The sequence below is a fragment of the Peromyscus maniculatus genome, chromosome 4 (genome assembly GCF_049852395.1).
Source record: "Peromyscus maniculatus bairdii isolate BWxNUB_F1_BW_parent chromosome 4, HU_Pman_BW_mat_3.1, whole genome shotgun sequence".
Classification (NCBI taxonomy): Eukaryota; Metazoa; Chordata; class Mammalia; order Rodentia; family Cricetidae; genus Peromyscus; species Peromyscus maniculatus.
The window spans coordinates 123,570,109-123,584,721 of record NC_134855.1 but is presented as its reverse complement, the minus strand read 5'-3'; the positions used below and the strand labels follow the sequence as shown (position 1 = coordinate 123,584,721).

Genomic DNA, 14,613 nt, shown 5'->3' with positions numbered 1-14,613 from the left:
CCCATTCTAAATTATTATATTAACGACGCTTAGAATCTGAAGGGGTAGCCTCAGTCTCACGTTGTAGGACAGTCAGAGTTTCTGTATCTCCTGGAGTCTGAGGAGGTGGGGCTAATTTGCATAACAATAGTAGGTCAAACCTGGTGGGCTGGTGCCTCAGAAACAGCACTAAAATTCCAGAGCAGGTTACTGAATGGGGTGGGCTAAGGGTGGGGGTGGGGGGTTCCCAGGAAGTGGGAAGAGGGCTCAGGAACAGAGGCTGAGCGTAAAGGAATATAGCCAAGTGAGATACTGGGATGGTGAGGAAAGCTTATCCCATTAGGTCACAGGAGGGGGGGGGGGGGGGCAAAATAGAACTTGTGATCTGTTTAGCCCAAAAGAGGCATGGTGGAACTGAAATATTTATCTACCACCAAAGCCCTCTCCAGGGGCTACTTACAGGGATGTTGATTTTCTGGAACTTACTAGAGGCTGTCCTGAATTCTAGAAGAATGGGATTTAGGAACTAGGAAAAGCTCAGACTTGTAGGGGTGTTGGCTATTAGTGACTGGGGGAGCACACACAATCAGCAGTACTTAGAAGACACAGGTAGAAGGGTGTGTTCTAGCCAGTGTCAGACACCCTGCCAAGAGCATCACACATCTGTTTGCAGGTACCCTCCAACACAACCCAAGGAGGTGACTGTGACATTTGTCTCCGCTGACAGGTAAGGAAGCCAAGAGTCTGCAAAGGCAAAATAGTTTGCCCGTGACTACTGGCCTGGAAGCAGTAAGGCCAGGACTGAGATTCAGGTACGCTCCATGGAAAGTGCAAGCTCTTGTCACCATGCTTTGTCATCAGCTCAGAGAGGAACGGACCTTGCAGCAAGCCTAAGGGAGACTAAGAGGCCCAGTGGTTTGACGTGGGCCTGGGGAATTGAATCTCATGAGCAAGGGGAGGAATGACTTCAGATCCACTGGAACATAATTTACAGTCCTTGTTCTCATCCTCTCTGGACACCAGCTTTAGCTCCGTGTTGACACTGACAAATTAGGGACATGCTCAACACTTTTCCAAGAGTAAACAGCACATTCCACATGCTGTTTTAATCATTTTTCCTCTTCCAGGGTGAAATCCCTTAACCAAACATGTCTGTCCAGAGAGTGAGTTGTGGCTGGAACCCTTTTGACCAGACCACGAAGGTTCTCTTCAGTTGCAAAACGCTGTTGACTAAATTTATTCCTATTTTATCAGTCCTACAAATAGGACTGTGCTCTAAATTTCTTTGGGGATAGCTTTACTGCTACTGTATAGAAGTGGTACTCATTTTTGCAGGTTGGTTTTGTCACCTGCAACTTCAGAATTCATTTCTTAGCTTCCTAAGTTTTTCTGGTGGAGTCTTTAGGGTCTTCTGTAGAGCAGAAGATTCTTCCACTTTGTTCTTTCCCACCTTTTAGTTAATAAAGATGTAAATTTTAAAAAGCCAAATGAATGGATTTTATTTACTTATACTTTTGGTGGTACACAGGGCCTGTGTACACTAAGCAAACATTCTACTTCTGAGCTATACCCACAATTCCCAAATAATTGCATTCTTGGTATTCTTGACACAAAGAAAATGTAAGTGTGAAAAGTGACAGATATGTTAATTAGCCCACGTTTGATCACTCCATAATGTATCAAAACCTTACATCATACCCCATGAATATATGCAATTAGTTGTTACTTGTCAATTAAAAAATTAACCTCCTTCCCAGCAAATGGCAACACCTCTTGAGTCTGAGCCCTAGGCTTGAAGGAAATGCCCACGCAGATAGATCTGCCTTGGCACCTTGACTGTTTGCTCATAAGAATTGTGGCTTCTGAATGGACCTGGCTTTTGTTCTATGGTAGAAGATACACTGTGACAGAATCTGTGACATGCACCTTCCGAAGGACATAGGGGAAGAAGAGGGTAAAGACCTAAGACCCAAACCCCACAGAACACCTACCATGTGCCAGGAGACATAGGGTACTTGTTCCAAAACAGTAAACACTTAATAACACACATTTCCTGTCTCCTACCCCGGTCTCTCCAGCACCTTACATCCTGGTTTTGGTAAGTCTAATGGTTAGGTGGTACCTCCCTTGCACCTTGCCTCCTGGGATGGCCAAGCCCAGGACCCTCTTGAAAGGACCAAGGAGAAAAGCAGAACCTCTTTTCCAGTGAGAGATCTAACTTATCATGTCAAACAGAAAATATGGGAATGGAGGCTAGATGCTGAATGAGAATTCATGGTTAGGACTTCCAGGGTAACCTGTAGCCATATGTGGGTTTTTACATTTATGCTAGTTAAAACATGAAACAGACAAACAAAAACCTAGTTCCTCACTCACAATAGCTATATTTCAGGGGCTCAGTAACCATGAGTGGTAAGTGGCCAGCGTATTAGAGAACACAGATAGACTTAATACAGGAAGTTCTTTTGGACTACAAAATGATAGACCTGGAAATACAAGGCTGAAATGGAATGTGAGCTTTGATAGAACCTTGAAAGTGCTAGCTAGGGGATGTGGAAGATGGGGGAGGAGTTGTCTCCACCACCTACTAGGACCCCAGCTCCTTGGTTCCCTAACAACTAGCTAATGAATGGAGATAATCTTGGACTCATCTCAAAAGCAATCTGGGCCCAGAGGAGCACATTCCAGGAATCCATCCTTTAGATTTTAAATAAATAGCAGAAATACCTGGGAATACCATCCATTTAGAAGTCCCATCCAGGGCAAAGCTGTTCCCTTTCCCCAAAGAATGAAAAGGGAGATACAAGGTGGCTTCTTGATTAAGTGCTGGAGACCTGACTCAGAAGAGGCAAACTTACATGGGCTGGCGATTCATAGCCAGGTGAGAAAAATGTGAGCCGGGCCCATGGCAGCCAGCCCAGAGAGGCTGTGAACAGTGCTGGCAGGTGATGAACAAGCAGGGCAGGCAGTCAGAAGAACACAGCAGGAAGTCAGGGCCAGAAGAGAAGCAGAGCCCCACATCTTCAGAAAGAACACAGGTTGTGTGGGAAGAAGGGAAGCACATCATCTAAGCTAGGATGAGAACACCGAATGTGGAGGAAACGAGCTACAGCGGCGACACCAGAAGGAGATGCTATTTGAGTGTTCCCTCCCATTACCCAGTGACATTCCAGCACATCCACCCCAGAGGCTGCTTCCACTGACAGTGATTTCCTCTGCACCTTTGGGGAACAAGGTAAGGTCATAGTAGAATCCCGAGGCTGGAATTAGCCCATTCTTAAACTTAAAAGGTAATGGAGGAATTAGAGAGAATGGATATGGACTCATAGAGGGTGGATTTCTCCAATCCCCACAGACCACAGTAACCCCTTAAACTAAAGGAAGGAGAAATAAATGTGGGCAGCAGGTAATGTGGCAGAGGAGACCACCAAACTTTGACTCAAACCTGTGAACCGTCACCTGGGGATGGCAAAGGAGTGACGTCAGTGGTCTTCCTTGCCAGTCCTGGAGGGCCTTCCTCTGTGGAAGTTCAGGCTTGATAGCCCAGCACAGGATCCTGTATTGACTTCCAGGAAGGGCTGCTCTATATGGAACCCACACCCCTTATTATGAGGTCCTAAAGGGCACTGGGCACTGGAGTGCAGGGAAGCTGGAATGTGGACAAGAAGACCCCCATGATTTGATGGAGTAGGCTAAGGCAGATGGGTAGGGATCGATCCCCTCCAGGGTCCACATAGCTATTTTGCTATCTTGAGAGGCCAGCTAGGAGGATACAGATAGAAGCTTCCCCGTTAAGATTTGAATGAAACATCTTCCACAGGTTCACATCTTTGAACACTTGGCTCCCACCTAGTGGCACTATTTTGGAGGACTGTGGAAACTTTGGGAGGTGGGGCTTACCTGAGAAAGGTTAACCAATGGGGTATGCCTTTCAAAGCTATACAAAGTTCCCAGTTCTCCCCTATCTGTCTTTCTATCTCTGCTCCCACCTCTCTCCTACGGTGACGTAAGCTGATCATTATTCCATCTCAAACCTTCCTTGCTCTGATGCTCTAAACCACTGAAACTGACAGCTAATTGTTTCCTCTGTGGTATTTGGTCACAGTGATGATCAACACTGACTAGTGTATAGGCTAGCAGTTCAGTGGAGGAAAATTATTTTCTGGGCAAACCCCTGAGGTTCCTGTGAAACTCCTGAAGCATGTCCAGGTTTAGACTATGAAAATACCCAGGAGAAGAAGCATTCTCAATGATGTGCCTTTTGGTTAAGTTTTACAGCCCTGGAGCTCACACCTAACATCTTGTGCTGTACCACCAACAGCTCCCACAGCCTACTCATTGTGGTACCTGTCTGAGGCAATCCACTTGCCAGGTGTGGGCTGCTGGACGAGTTGGTAACCCTTTTCTTAGACTCATTTAATGAGAAATTGCCTTAACAAGGGAGAGAATCACTTTATGTGATACTTCACACACACACACACACACACACACACACACACACACACACACAGAGGGGGGGAGGGAGGGGGGAGGGAGAGGGAGAGGGAGAGGGAGAGGGAGAGGGAGAGGAAGAGAGAGAGAGCTGTCTGTAGGAAAGAGCTACATTGAAAGCAGGAGCCTGTATGGCTCTGACCTAAGTCCTCTGCATATATGTTATGATTGCGTAGCTTGGTGTTCTTGTGGGGCTCCTAACAGTGGGAATGGGGGCTATCTCTAACTCTGTGCCTGCTTTGGGGACCCCTTTCCTCTTATTGGATTGCCTCATCCAGGCTTGATATGAGGGTATGGGCCTAGTCTTATTGTAACTTGTTCTGCCATATTCCGTCGATATCCCTGGAAGACCTGCTCTTTTCCAAAGGGAAACTGAGAAGGAGTGGATCTGGGGGAGAGGGGAGTGTTGGGGAGGGACTGGGGGGAGAGGAGGGAGGGGAAAGTGTGGTTGGGATGTAATATAGGAGGAAGAAACAGAAGAAAACAAGAACGTGGGAAACAAAAGCAGGGCAGCCTCACCACTCATGAAAGGTCCTTTGAAAGCTGACAAGGTGCCCAGAGGAGTTTGATCCACCAAAGAGAGACAGCATCCCAAATTCATTTTGAGAATCTCAAGTATTGATTATTTACAGCTTTTCTCCCTCCCCTGGCAGAGAAAATGCCTGGCTTGGTTGATCATCCCAGAGATTCAGCTTTCCATGTCAGGCAGGATAATTAGCAAACATTTGCCAGGTATTTTCAAACCACAAACAAATCACAGCCCTAGAAAATAATCCCTGGGCTTCTCCCTCTATTTGGGGGCAGACTCAATGAGTTCACAAAGGACACAGATTTCTTCAGAGACAGGAAATCCTGCTTCTAACACCTCTGCATTAGAAAAGATAGAATAACAAAGGATTTCTAAGACATGTGCTTTCCTAGGAATATTCACTGTTGACTGAAACTGTATAAAGATGGTGGATTTGCCCACCTGCAGGGGAGGCATATGCACACAGTTGGAAGAAATAGAAATGCTTTTTGAAGTGTAATCTCAGAGTTTAGGCGTTCTAAACCAAAAGGATCCAAGATGGGAAATTAGAGCTCTGGGTGTTCAGCAACTGAGCCAGAAAGGGCTGCCCTGTGTTCCTCAAATCACACAAAAAGAGAAGTATTTCCAGGAAAGAGCAAGAGAAGCAAGCTCTGAAAGTTTGCTCTGGGGGTGTCTTCCACTTGCATCCATAGACCTCTACCAGCCAAAGGCTACAGACATCACGTAGGAAGCAACCACGTGTGGCACGTGCACCACCAATGGGCAGTGTGGGTTTGGGTGCAAGTGCTAGTAGGTGTGACTGGGTTTCACAGGAGGACCTGAAAGTGTGTGCCACTCTGCCCGAGACCCATGACTAGGTCTCCTAGACACATCCCTATCCCCAACCACTCGATTTCCCTCTCTTGTCTGGAATTATACCCCTTTTTCTTCCTAGGTCTCCTTGAGTGACTTTCTGTCTACTCTTCGAGACCAGCACCATCTTGGTCCCAACTGTGCTGAACTCCGTCAACAGACAGAACAAGCCATGGTTAGTGCTGTGCACATGTCAGAGTCCATCTCTGGCAGTTCTTCTCACAACATACTGACCTCCTGCAGGGCAAAGCTGTCTTTCATTCATTCAGAAGGGCCCCGTCAAGAGCTTAGGGAGTACTTCCAGATGTGTGGTCATTTAACATCTTTGCAGTTTTGACTGGTGCATTCATGTGTCTATGCTGGCCCCTAAAACACTCTCTGTCCTTATAGCAATTATTCTTACACCCTAAGGTGGTCACTGAAAACTTCCTGAGCAAGCTAAACTTGCTGGATAATATGCTAGTTACGTGGGCATAAAAGGATCTGCCCTGCATTGAATAAGTAATAACTATACAACTCATGTTGTGCAGTGAGTCAAATGTGATGTAAAGGGTTCCTCTCAGGAGGCATGTTTCTTTCGCAGAGTCTCCAATAGGTCAGAGGAGGTCCTTGACAATGCAGCTGCATCAGCAGGTCATTTCTGTCTGCCATGCAGAAAGATTTTCCCCTCATCCTGCCCACCTGACTCTGCCTGGGGCTACCACATGCATGTGGAGTACAGGTGGCGAGTTCAGGATTAATCCACCAGGGTCTCTTCCTTCCAAGATTAGGACTCTGGAAAGGAGCCTGTGTAGACCTTGGTAGCCAGCTGGAGGCTATGTATTAGTTACTTTTCTGTCATGACAAAACAACACGACCAAAGGCAAATTAAGGAACGAAGAGTTTTGTAGGCTTATGGCAGGGGAGGCATGGCAGCAGGTAGCCAGTGCAGGAAGCTGAGAGAAGACATCTTCAGTCACAGACAGGAAGCAGAGAAAGTGAATGAACTCTCAAAGCCCGCCTCCTGTGACTCACTTCCTCCCAGAAGGCTCTACTTTCTAGCAGTGCCACCAACTACAGGGACCAAAGGTTCACATCATGTGAGCACATTTCTCATTCAAACCAGCACAAGCTATGTGGGTAGATAGCTCTTGGACTCTATGCGTGTAGAGTAGGATTGTGAAGGGATGGGCACTGACCTTGATCTCTGGATTTCTTGCCTTATAGATTCTAAAGTGCAGGATCCAGGACGGGGGCCAAAAGAAACATTAGAGCCGGGCGGTGGTGGCACACGCCTTTAACCCCAGCACTCGGGAGGCAGAGCCAGGCGGATCTCAGTGAGTTTGAGTCCAGCCTGGGCTACAGAGTGAGTTCCAGGAAAGGTGCAAAGCTACACAGAGAAACCCTGTCTCAAAAAAACCAAAAAAAAAAAAAAAAAAAAAAAGAACATTAGATATCAGGAACTATATCTAAATGTTATTCTGTGGACTCATGACTCACATCCATTCTTGTAAGGAAGTGTCTAACAGTAATAGCACATGTTGCCCACTTTGTGAGGAGCCTTTGTGAGTAACCTGACCTTGCGAAGGGCAAGGGAAACTCCGAACCCTTGGCCTTCAACTGGGATGTAGAGTTGGAGAGGAGGGCCCTGCCATGTGCAGTTACCAGCACTGCTGTGGGAGGCTGAAAGGCCTCACTGTTTGGGCCAGGACCAGGAATCCCATACCTCAGATGTCAAAGCAGCAGGGTGCTGTTAGCTGCTGGGAAAGTCTGGATCCCACTCAGTGCCTGGGATGCCTCAGCCTTGTGACAGGGGAGCCTCTGTGGTGCCAAAGATGGCACCCACATTAATTGCTCCGTGCACACGACTCTGGAAGGGCAGGAAGGACTGGCAGGTTTCCAGGAGTCTTGTTTATTTGGTGTTTTCAGAGACAGTCTTTGCTAAAAGTAATTTTTTCTTTTGTCCCCAGGTAGGAGTGCAGTAGAAAGAGAGTTGAGGAGTCGATGATTGCTTTTTCCAGAAAAGGGGTCAGCTCAATGACTCATGGGTCTAGAGAAGTGAACTGTCTTGTCAGAAACCATATGCAAAGCAAAGACATTAGAGACTCAAACTCATGTCTGATGTGACTCCAGAGCCCAGGATTGCCTACAGATCACCTTCAGGTGTAGACTGAGAATTAGTTACTGAATCCTCTTTTTTTGGGACCACTGTGGGCTTGTGACTAAAACTAATACAACAGAAATGATACAGTGTGGCTCCTGAGGCCCAATTCTAAAGACTATGATACTTCTTTCTTGCTTGTCAAAACCATTCCATGGCTTCCATGTGGAAATCCAACTCCTGGAGGCTACTGCACTGCAGAGACCACATGAAGGAGCCTTGACTGATGGGTCCAGAGGAGCCCTGCAAAGCCCCGGCCCCAGACCTCAGAGTGAAGAAGCACTCTGGAAGTGTACCATGTATCCTAAGCTACCCATGTTAGGTTGTCCCACCCACATGGAGGAAAGTCATCCGCTCCATGCTCTTTCCAAATGGTTGACACACAGAACCCAAGAACAATAGATGTGAGCAGGATTCACTAAACCCAGGAAGCTCATTTCATAGCAATAAATAAAAACAAAGTAGATGGCATTAAGAGCGTTTGGAGGTAGTAACATGCCCAGTCTAGACTTTGGCTGGAGTTTTCTTGTTCTGCAACCACTTCCTTAGATACACACACACACACCAAAAACAAACAACCGCCCCCAAAAACTCTCCAAATGGGAACAAGGTGAGGCAAAGACCTTAGAGTCACTGTATCCTTTAGAGGATGATGCGGGGCAATGGTGGGAATTACAAAACCAGAGGAAGCACAAGCTAGAGTTGATCACCTATTAAGGGCCAGACACTGGCTGTCATTACGTTTAATCTGCTGACCGAGTCCCCACTACGTGCCAAGAATGAAGTCAGGTACAGAATCCAGTGCCCGTTCTCACAGGGCTTATGTGCAATGCTGACAGGCAATGAAAAAGTAACTGTCTAACAACAGATTACACAGAGGAAAATAAAGCATGGCGGGGAAACATGTGACATGTGGACAGGCTAGTTACAAAATGGCTCCCTCTTTCCCCAAAGAGTGCCGTGTAAGTACTGACAGGATCAGGTTAGCTGGGAAAAGAATGTGACTTGAGAGATCACTCTTGGGCACTAAAATGAAGGACTACAGCAGATGTCTGCCAGCCAGTCTTTAAGAGATGGTGCATTTGGAGATGGTGTATGACCAGGCAGGTAGGCAGGAGGGGGTGCAGCCTCTGTGGGCATTTCCTCTGTCTACCTACCTTCTGTCCTTCAAGCCCTTCAGGCCAAGGCGCAGGAGGGACTACTTACACAGAGCACGTGGAGGACCACCGCTCCTTGTCGTCGGTCTTCATTGGAGAAGATGTCCCTGGGGAATTCATGCAGGGCTAGAGAACAGAGAGAGAGAACCAGCTCAGTACAGATGACATTTTGAGTACAGTTGATCTAAGATAACACCCCCATTTCTGACTTTAGGGTCCTGTTTATTCTGAGTCTAAAAACTTGCCTAAGAACAAAACGAAAGAAACTAAAGGACTTGAAGTTCATAAACCTCTAACTAGAATTTAGTATTCCCTCCAAACATGAAGTGACAAACTATGGTAGCGTTAGCATGACCTCAGCCCCAGCTGCCAATACAAATTTTCATCTAGATTTTTCCTGTGGCGTCTATGAGACACTGAACCTGGGATTCCCAGGACACTGAATCTGGCATGTTCATGTCCCTTCTGGAACAATGACATGGTATTTGCATATCATCACTAGATGACTCATAACTTTCCCTACAAATTAAATAGCTGTCACACTGTGATGTTTAGGGAATGATAAGAAAAGTCTGCAGACAGGAACAATTAAATATTTTCAACTGTAAAGCCGGGCGTTGGTGGCGCACGCCTTTAATCCCAGCACTCGGGAGGCAGAGCCAGGCGGATCTCTGTGAGTTCAAGGCCAGCCTGGGCTACCAAGTGAGCTCCAGGAAAGGCGCAAAGCTACAGAGAAACCCTGTCTCGAAAAACCAAAAAAAAAAAAAAAATATTTTCAACTGTAGCTGGTTGGTCTGTGGTATAGACGCATAAATATAGAAGGTGCCCTCCACTCCATTTCACTACCTTGTGCAGCATTCCCTCATCACTTCAGTGCTATGGTAGTTTATAGAGTATCACTTGTGACTTAAGTAAGGAAGATGAGTGTGGTGGTACACACCTTTAACCATCTCAGCGAATGCAGGTAGATCTCTGCGAGTTTGAGGTTAGCCTGGCCTGTATAGTGAGTTCTAGACTAGCTGGGGCTACATGGGGGGAACTTTGTCTCAAAAAAATAATTAAATGAGGAAGCATGAAATTAGTATTACAAACTTGTTTTATAGTATTGTAATATACTTTCATTCAATATGGCCAGTTTTTATTTGTAATCTTAAACTTGGTTGCATGCAGAGAAAAGAGTTTTTCTGAGCAGGGTACGCAAGGTTCACCTCATCGGCTGGTGAAGGGGCAGATCTAAGCTGCACTTCACTTCCTCACTGCCCCATCCCTCACACTCCTCTGGCTTGGGGCACTCCAGCACCTCTACCCTGCTCTGGAACTCTGCCCTTCTTTCCAATCTGACCTACATTTGCCATGCGACCACGTAACTCAGGAGGCAGCAGACACCCTGCCTGCCTTCATCCAACCTTTGGCAGATATTACCAGCCAATGACAGCATCTCCCCTGGAGCTTGATGATGTCTCCTACTGTTTCTCTAGTGAGTGAGTAGTCAAGGTAATCATCATCACCAGAGGGCAAGGATTGTAGGCCAGGTATCATGAACATAGGTTTGCCACTCATCTTGTCTTGAGTTCTCCACCAAGCAGAGTGAGAAACAAGGATGTAGGGGTGTGCAGCTTATCTGGCAAATGTCTGCGGTGTACATTGTGAATGAAGATGGTGATGAGACTAGGAAGGGGAGATGAAGAAGACTATAGAGGATGTCAGGGCTCAGTCCTGTGGGCAACCCCAAAGCTCTCATAGAAAATATCTCAGGATCATGGCTCACTAGCTAGCGCATCTGCCGGAGACACAAGTCACTGGCCATTTCTTCCAAATATTCAGTTTTCTGTTTCCAAGATAGTATCAGGGTGAGGCACCCTGTGACCTCGGGTATTTGTGCCAGAGAGTACATCTATCTATACAGAGAGTAAGCCTCACCTTCTGAAGCATAGCAAGGAGAAGAGTTAAAAGTACTTATTTGCAATCTGTCCATTCTCTTATTATCTTCCTTATGATAACTATATAGATAAGAGATATTAATTAGCTTGGCTGTATGAATCATTTCATAATTTATAGCTGACCTCCCATTAGCAATGGTACAAAAGCTTCACACATTTCAGCAAAACTATACTTTGAATTCTGAATGTTGGTTAGATCCTGGGCTATCAATGTGAGGCACACACACACACACACACACACACACACACACACACACACACAGCAACAGATTAAGGTATTTTTGAGCTCAAACACATACAATAAACACACAGTTGTTACATGTTTGTGTACGTCAATGACCTTGATGAAGTTTTACTGTTTTTAGGCTTGCCTGTATGTTGCTGGTTAATCACACTTGCTACTTGTATCCTGTCCTTACGATAATGAAATGGTGAGATTAGGAAAGACAAGAGTGTCCTGGATACCCCAAACTGTGTGTTTCTATAAGGACACTCTTTTAAACATGCCACACTAAATGGTCCCTCGGAGGTCGAGGAAGTGGTTAGCTCTGAAACCTCTCTGCTGATGACAGTGTCTGCATGGAAGTTTTCTGATGCCATCTTTAGTCCTGACCTTTGACTTTTATTTTTTTTTTTTGAGCTCTCCCAAGGTAGACAGAGTTGAGCCTTAACCCACCTGGTAGCTTCTATATTCCCCTGATTTCTATTAAAGGTATAAAAGCGTGAGTCATAAATGATGAGAAATGTTCCTTTATGCCCATTGTCCAAACTCAGGAGATTGAGAGGGGAGCAGGGAGAGGAAAAGTCCTTCAAAGACATCCTGTCCATCCTTTCCTGCAAAGTTTAGACCCTTTTTGCATAGTGACCAGCTCCCATGTTTTCTGCTTGTCCAGGCTCCAATTTGGGGCTCTGAAGAGATGCCAGTCATTGTCCATACCATTACAGCTCCTCCTCCCCTAGGTCCCCATTGCTTTTCTTAGGCTTACTTTGCTTCATATAAAGTCTGTGGCAGCTGGGGCTTGTGTTGGGTTGGCTAGTGATGAACCCAAATGGGTCAAGACCATAGCTCTGGGGCCAGGCGGGAGGACTAAAGGCATTCAAAGATGATGGTGGTTCACATTTATTGATCACCTGCCTCAGGCAGGCTCTACATGTCACCATACCACCACCATCCTTTTTCATCCCCACAAAAGCCATCATCTGCATTCTGTACCTAAGAAACCTAAAGGACAATGACATCAGGTGACATATGTGGGGACTCACATCTGTCAAAGAAGTGCCATACTTTAGTTAACTTAAAGCCAATATATCCCAAAAGGCTGTCTTCTTCTCCACTTCTGACACTTGTGGTCTTTCTCAGTGATCTTTCTTCTCACAACTTCCTCCTTCAGGTATGAGCTGATATAAATTATATATTGCCATAGCAGCAGAGAGCAACAGATAGGTTGATTCTCCATTGGCTTTTCTCTCTTCAATGTCATTGACACCAGATGTTTCAACATTGGCTAAGGATCACAACTTACAGTCTTCCCATCCTCAGACTGATAAGATGCCAAGTTAACTTATTGATCACAACAGCTATCATAGAAGAGTTAAAAAGCCAGTAGATTACCCTGGAAGGCAACCAAAAAAAATCACATGTGGGAGCTGCTGAGTAGACAGTAGAGATAGACAGATGGTAAGGGTAATTTTGTCATAAATGTGTGGCAGCCATCTATTTCTTTTCTCATTGCCCAGAAGAAATAATATGGCTTTAGTCAAGAGCAGGCTTAGGGCAGCATATAAAGGGAGCTGAGGCCACATGGGAGATACCATGAGAAAGGAAGAAGTAGTTGTGAGTCTGTATCTGTCATGTGCCCAGACCAGCACAAGTTCTGTCCATTCTCCTGCTTTACTACCACATGGATGTGGTAAGCGAGCAGAGTGGAAGAGTTTCATCGAGGGCTCCATGTCAGTAAGATAGAACTTTGGTTTTGAATGCTTAGCATTTTGACTTTCAACCTCCTTGAAAGTCAGCAAATAGCTACTGGGTGATAAGAAAGCTCCACCAGAAGCCAGTTGCTCTGCTCCCAGACTTAAGTGTGTGTTGTGATGGAATGGTGCCAGCTATCACTCCACAGGGAATTTACATACATTTTCTCATGACCAATCAGGTCTTCTAAAAGGAAAGACATCTTTAACCAATAGCCTGGAGCTTGTAGCTGGTGACAGATCAGAGATCAGGCTCAGGATACTACTATGATACCAATTCCTAGAAGAGAATGGACAGGGGACTTATGCATAGGGAGAGAGTAGGTCAGCTTTGCCCCATTCTTCAGGGAAGAGTGGCCAATGGTAACTGAGCTCCTTCCATGTAGGCCAGGGAAAATATCCATGTGGACAACACTCTGGTGCCTTGTATATGTGTGTGTGGGAAATGATGTTTGCAGAACAACGTCAGTTTTCCACAAGGAACATATGGAAGCAGAGGGACACACTCAGCTGGAAGGCTCTGCCAGTGGTCTCTGGCCTCAGTTGCCTTATCTGTAAATAAGAGACCAGACAGTGCAGACCCTCCAGGGCACCCAGAAAGTTGATGTCTGGTGCTAGGCATCCTGTGAGGGTGTATTTCTCATGCCAAATCTAAAAGAACTGAAAACATTTCTTGTGGATGGAGTAGGATACTCACTGCCTTTGGTAACACAACAGACAGATAGCTATAGTTTGCATAAGGGTCTACAGTATGGAATGGAGACTAGGATTCGATCCCATCCATGCTCCATAGAGTCATATCTCCTTCATCAGTAGATGGGGACATTGGTGTCACCTCTGTATAATTTCTGTGATGCGTATAAGCAATGTATGTGAAACACCTATTACCAAGCTTCCTGGGTCTATATAGCCTATCCTTAATACAATGATAACAAGTTTCTGGTAGGGCATGAGGCAGAGAGTGCATTCATCTCTGGATTTTGGTATGGAAATCCACCTATTACTAATTCCAGCTTGCCTTTTCATCTGTTTCCAAGGATGATGGTGAGTCCATGAGAGGTATGCATGTGATTCCTATGGTAAGGCTATGGGGACCCCATGGTACACGTGGCATGCTGAGAACACCTACTTATGTAGGGCTGTAGCCTCATCCAGCTGAGAGCTTCCCCCTCATAACTCCCATTGGTTTCAGCTCCTTTCTTTCTTCCCTGCAATTTTCTTTGCAGTATATCCTGCCAGTCTGGGGGCCAGCAACAGTATCAGTGCTGTTCCCATGGAAACCACAGAGTCCTGAATGGAGTGGATCCCTCTTTCCAAGGCAACAGCAATCAGTGTCCTTATGTCCATCTCCTGGGGCAAATTCATGAGGCCTAAGAGTGATAAATCTAAATGGAGGATTGCAAAGAGGTAGATCATGTTTTGTTTTGTTTGAAAGAAAAAAAAATGAGTTTAGACACGAACATCGTCTTCAGACAACTTTGTCATATATTGATCAAGAAACAGCCTAGGATGGACACAGACCTCCCAGAGGTTACATTAGCAGCAGAAAACTGC

The 14,613-nt window shown here is 45.8% G+C and overlaps 1 protein-coding gene across 2 annotated transcripts in view; it reads right to left on the bottom strand.

The window, feature by feature from the left end:
• Slc24a3 (solute carrier family 24 member 3) overlaps window positions 1-14,613 on the bottom strand; it is a 487,223-nt gene that overhangs the window by 186,552 nt on the left and 286,058 nt on the right. For both annotated transcript variants that reach the window (XM_076570775.1, XM_006984474.4), the window contains exon 3: window positions 9,198-9,274. In XM_076570775.1, the coding sequence (XP_076426890.1) occupies window positions 9,198-9,274 (77 nt within the window). The remainder of the gene's footprint in view (window positions 1-9,197; window positions 9,275-14,613) is intronic.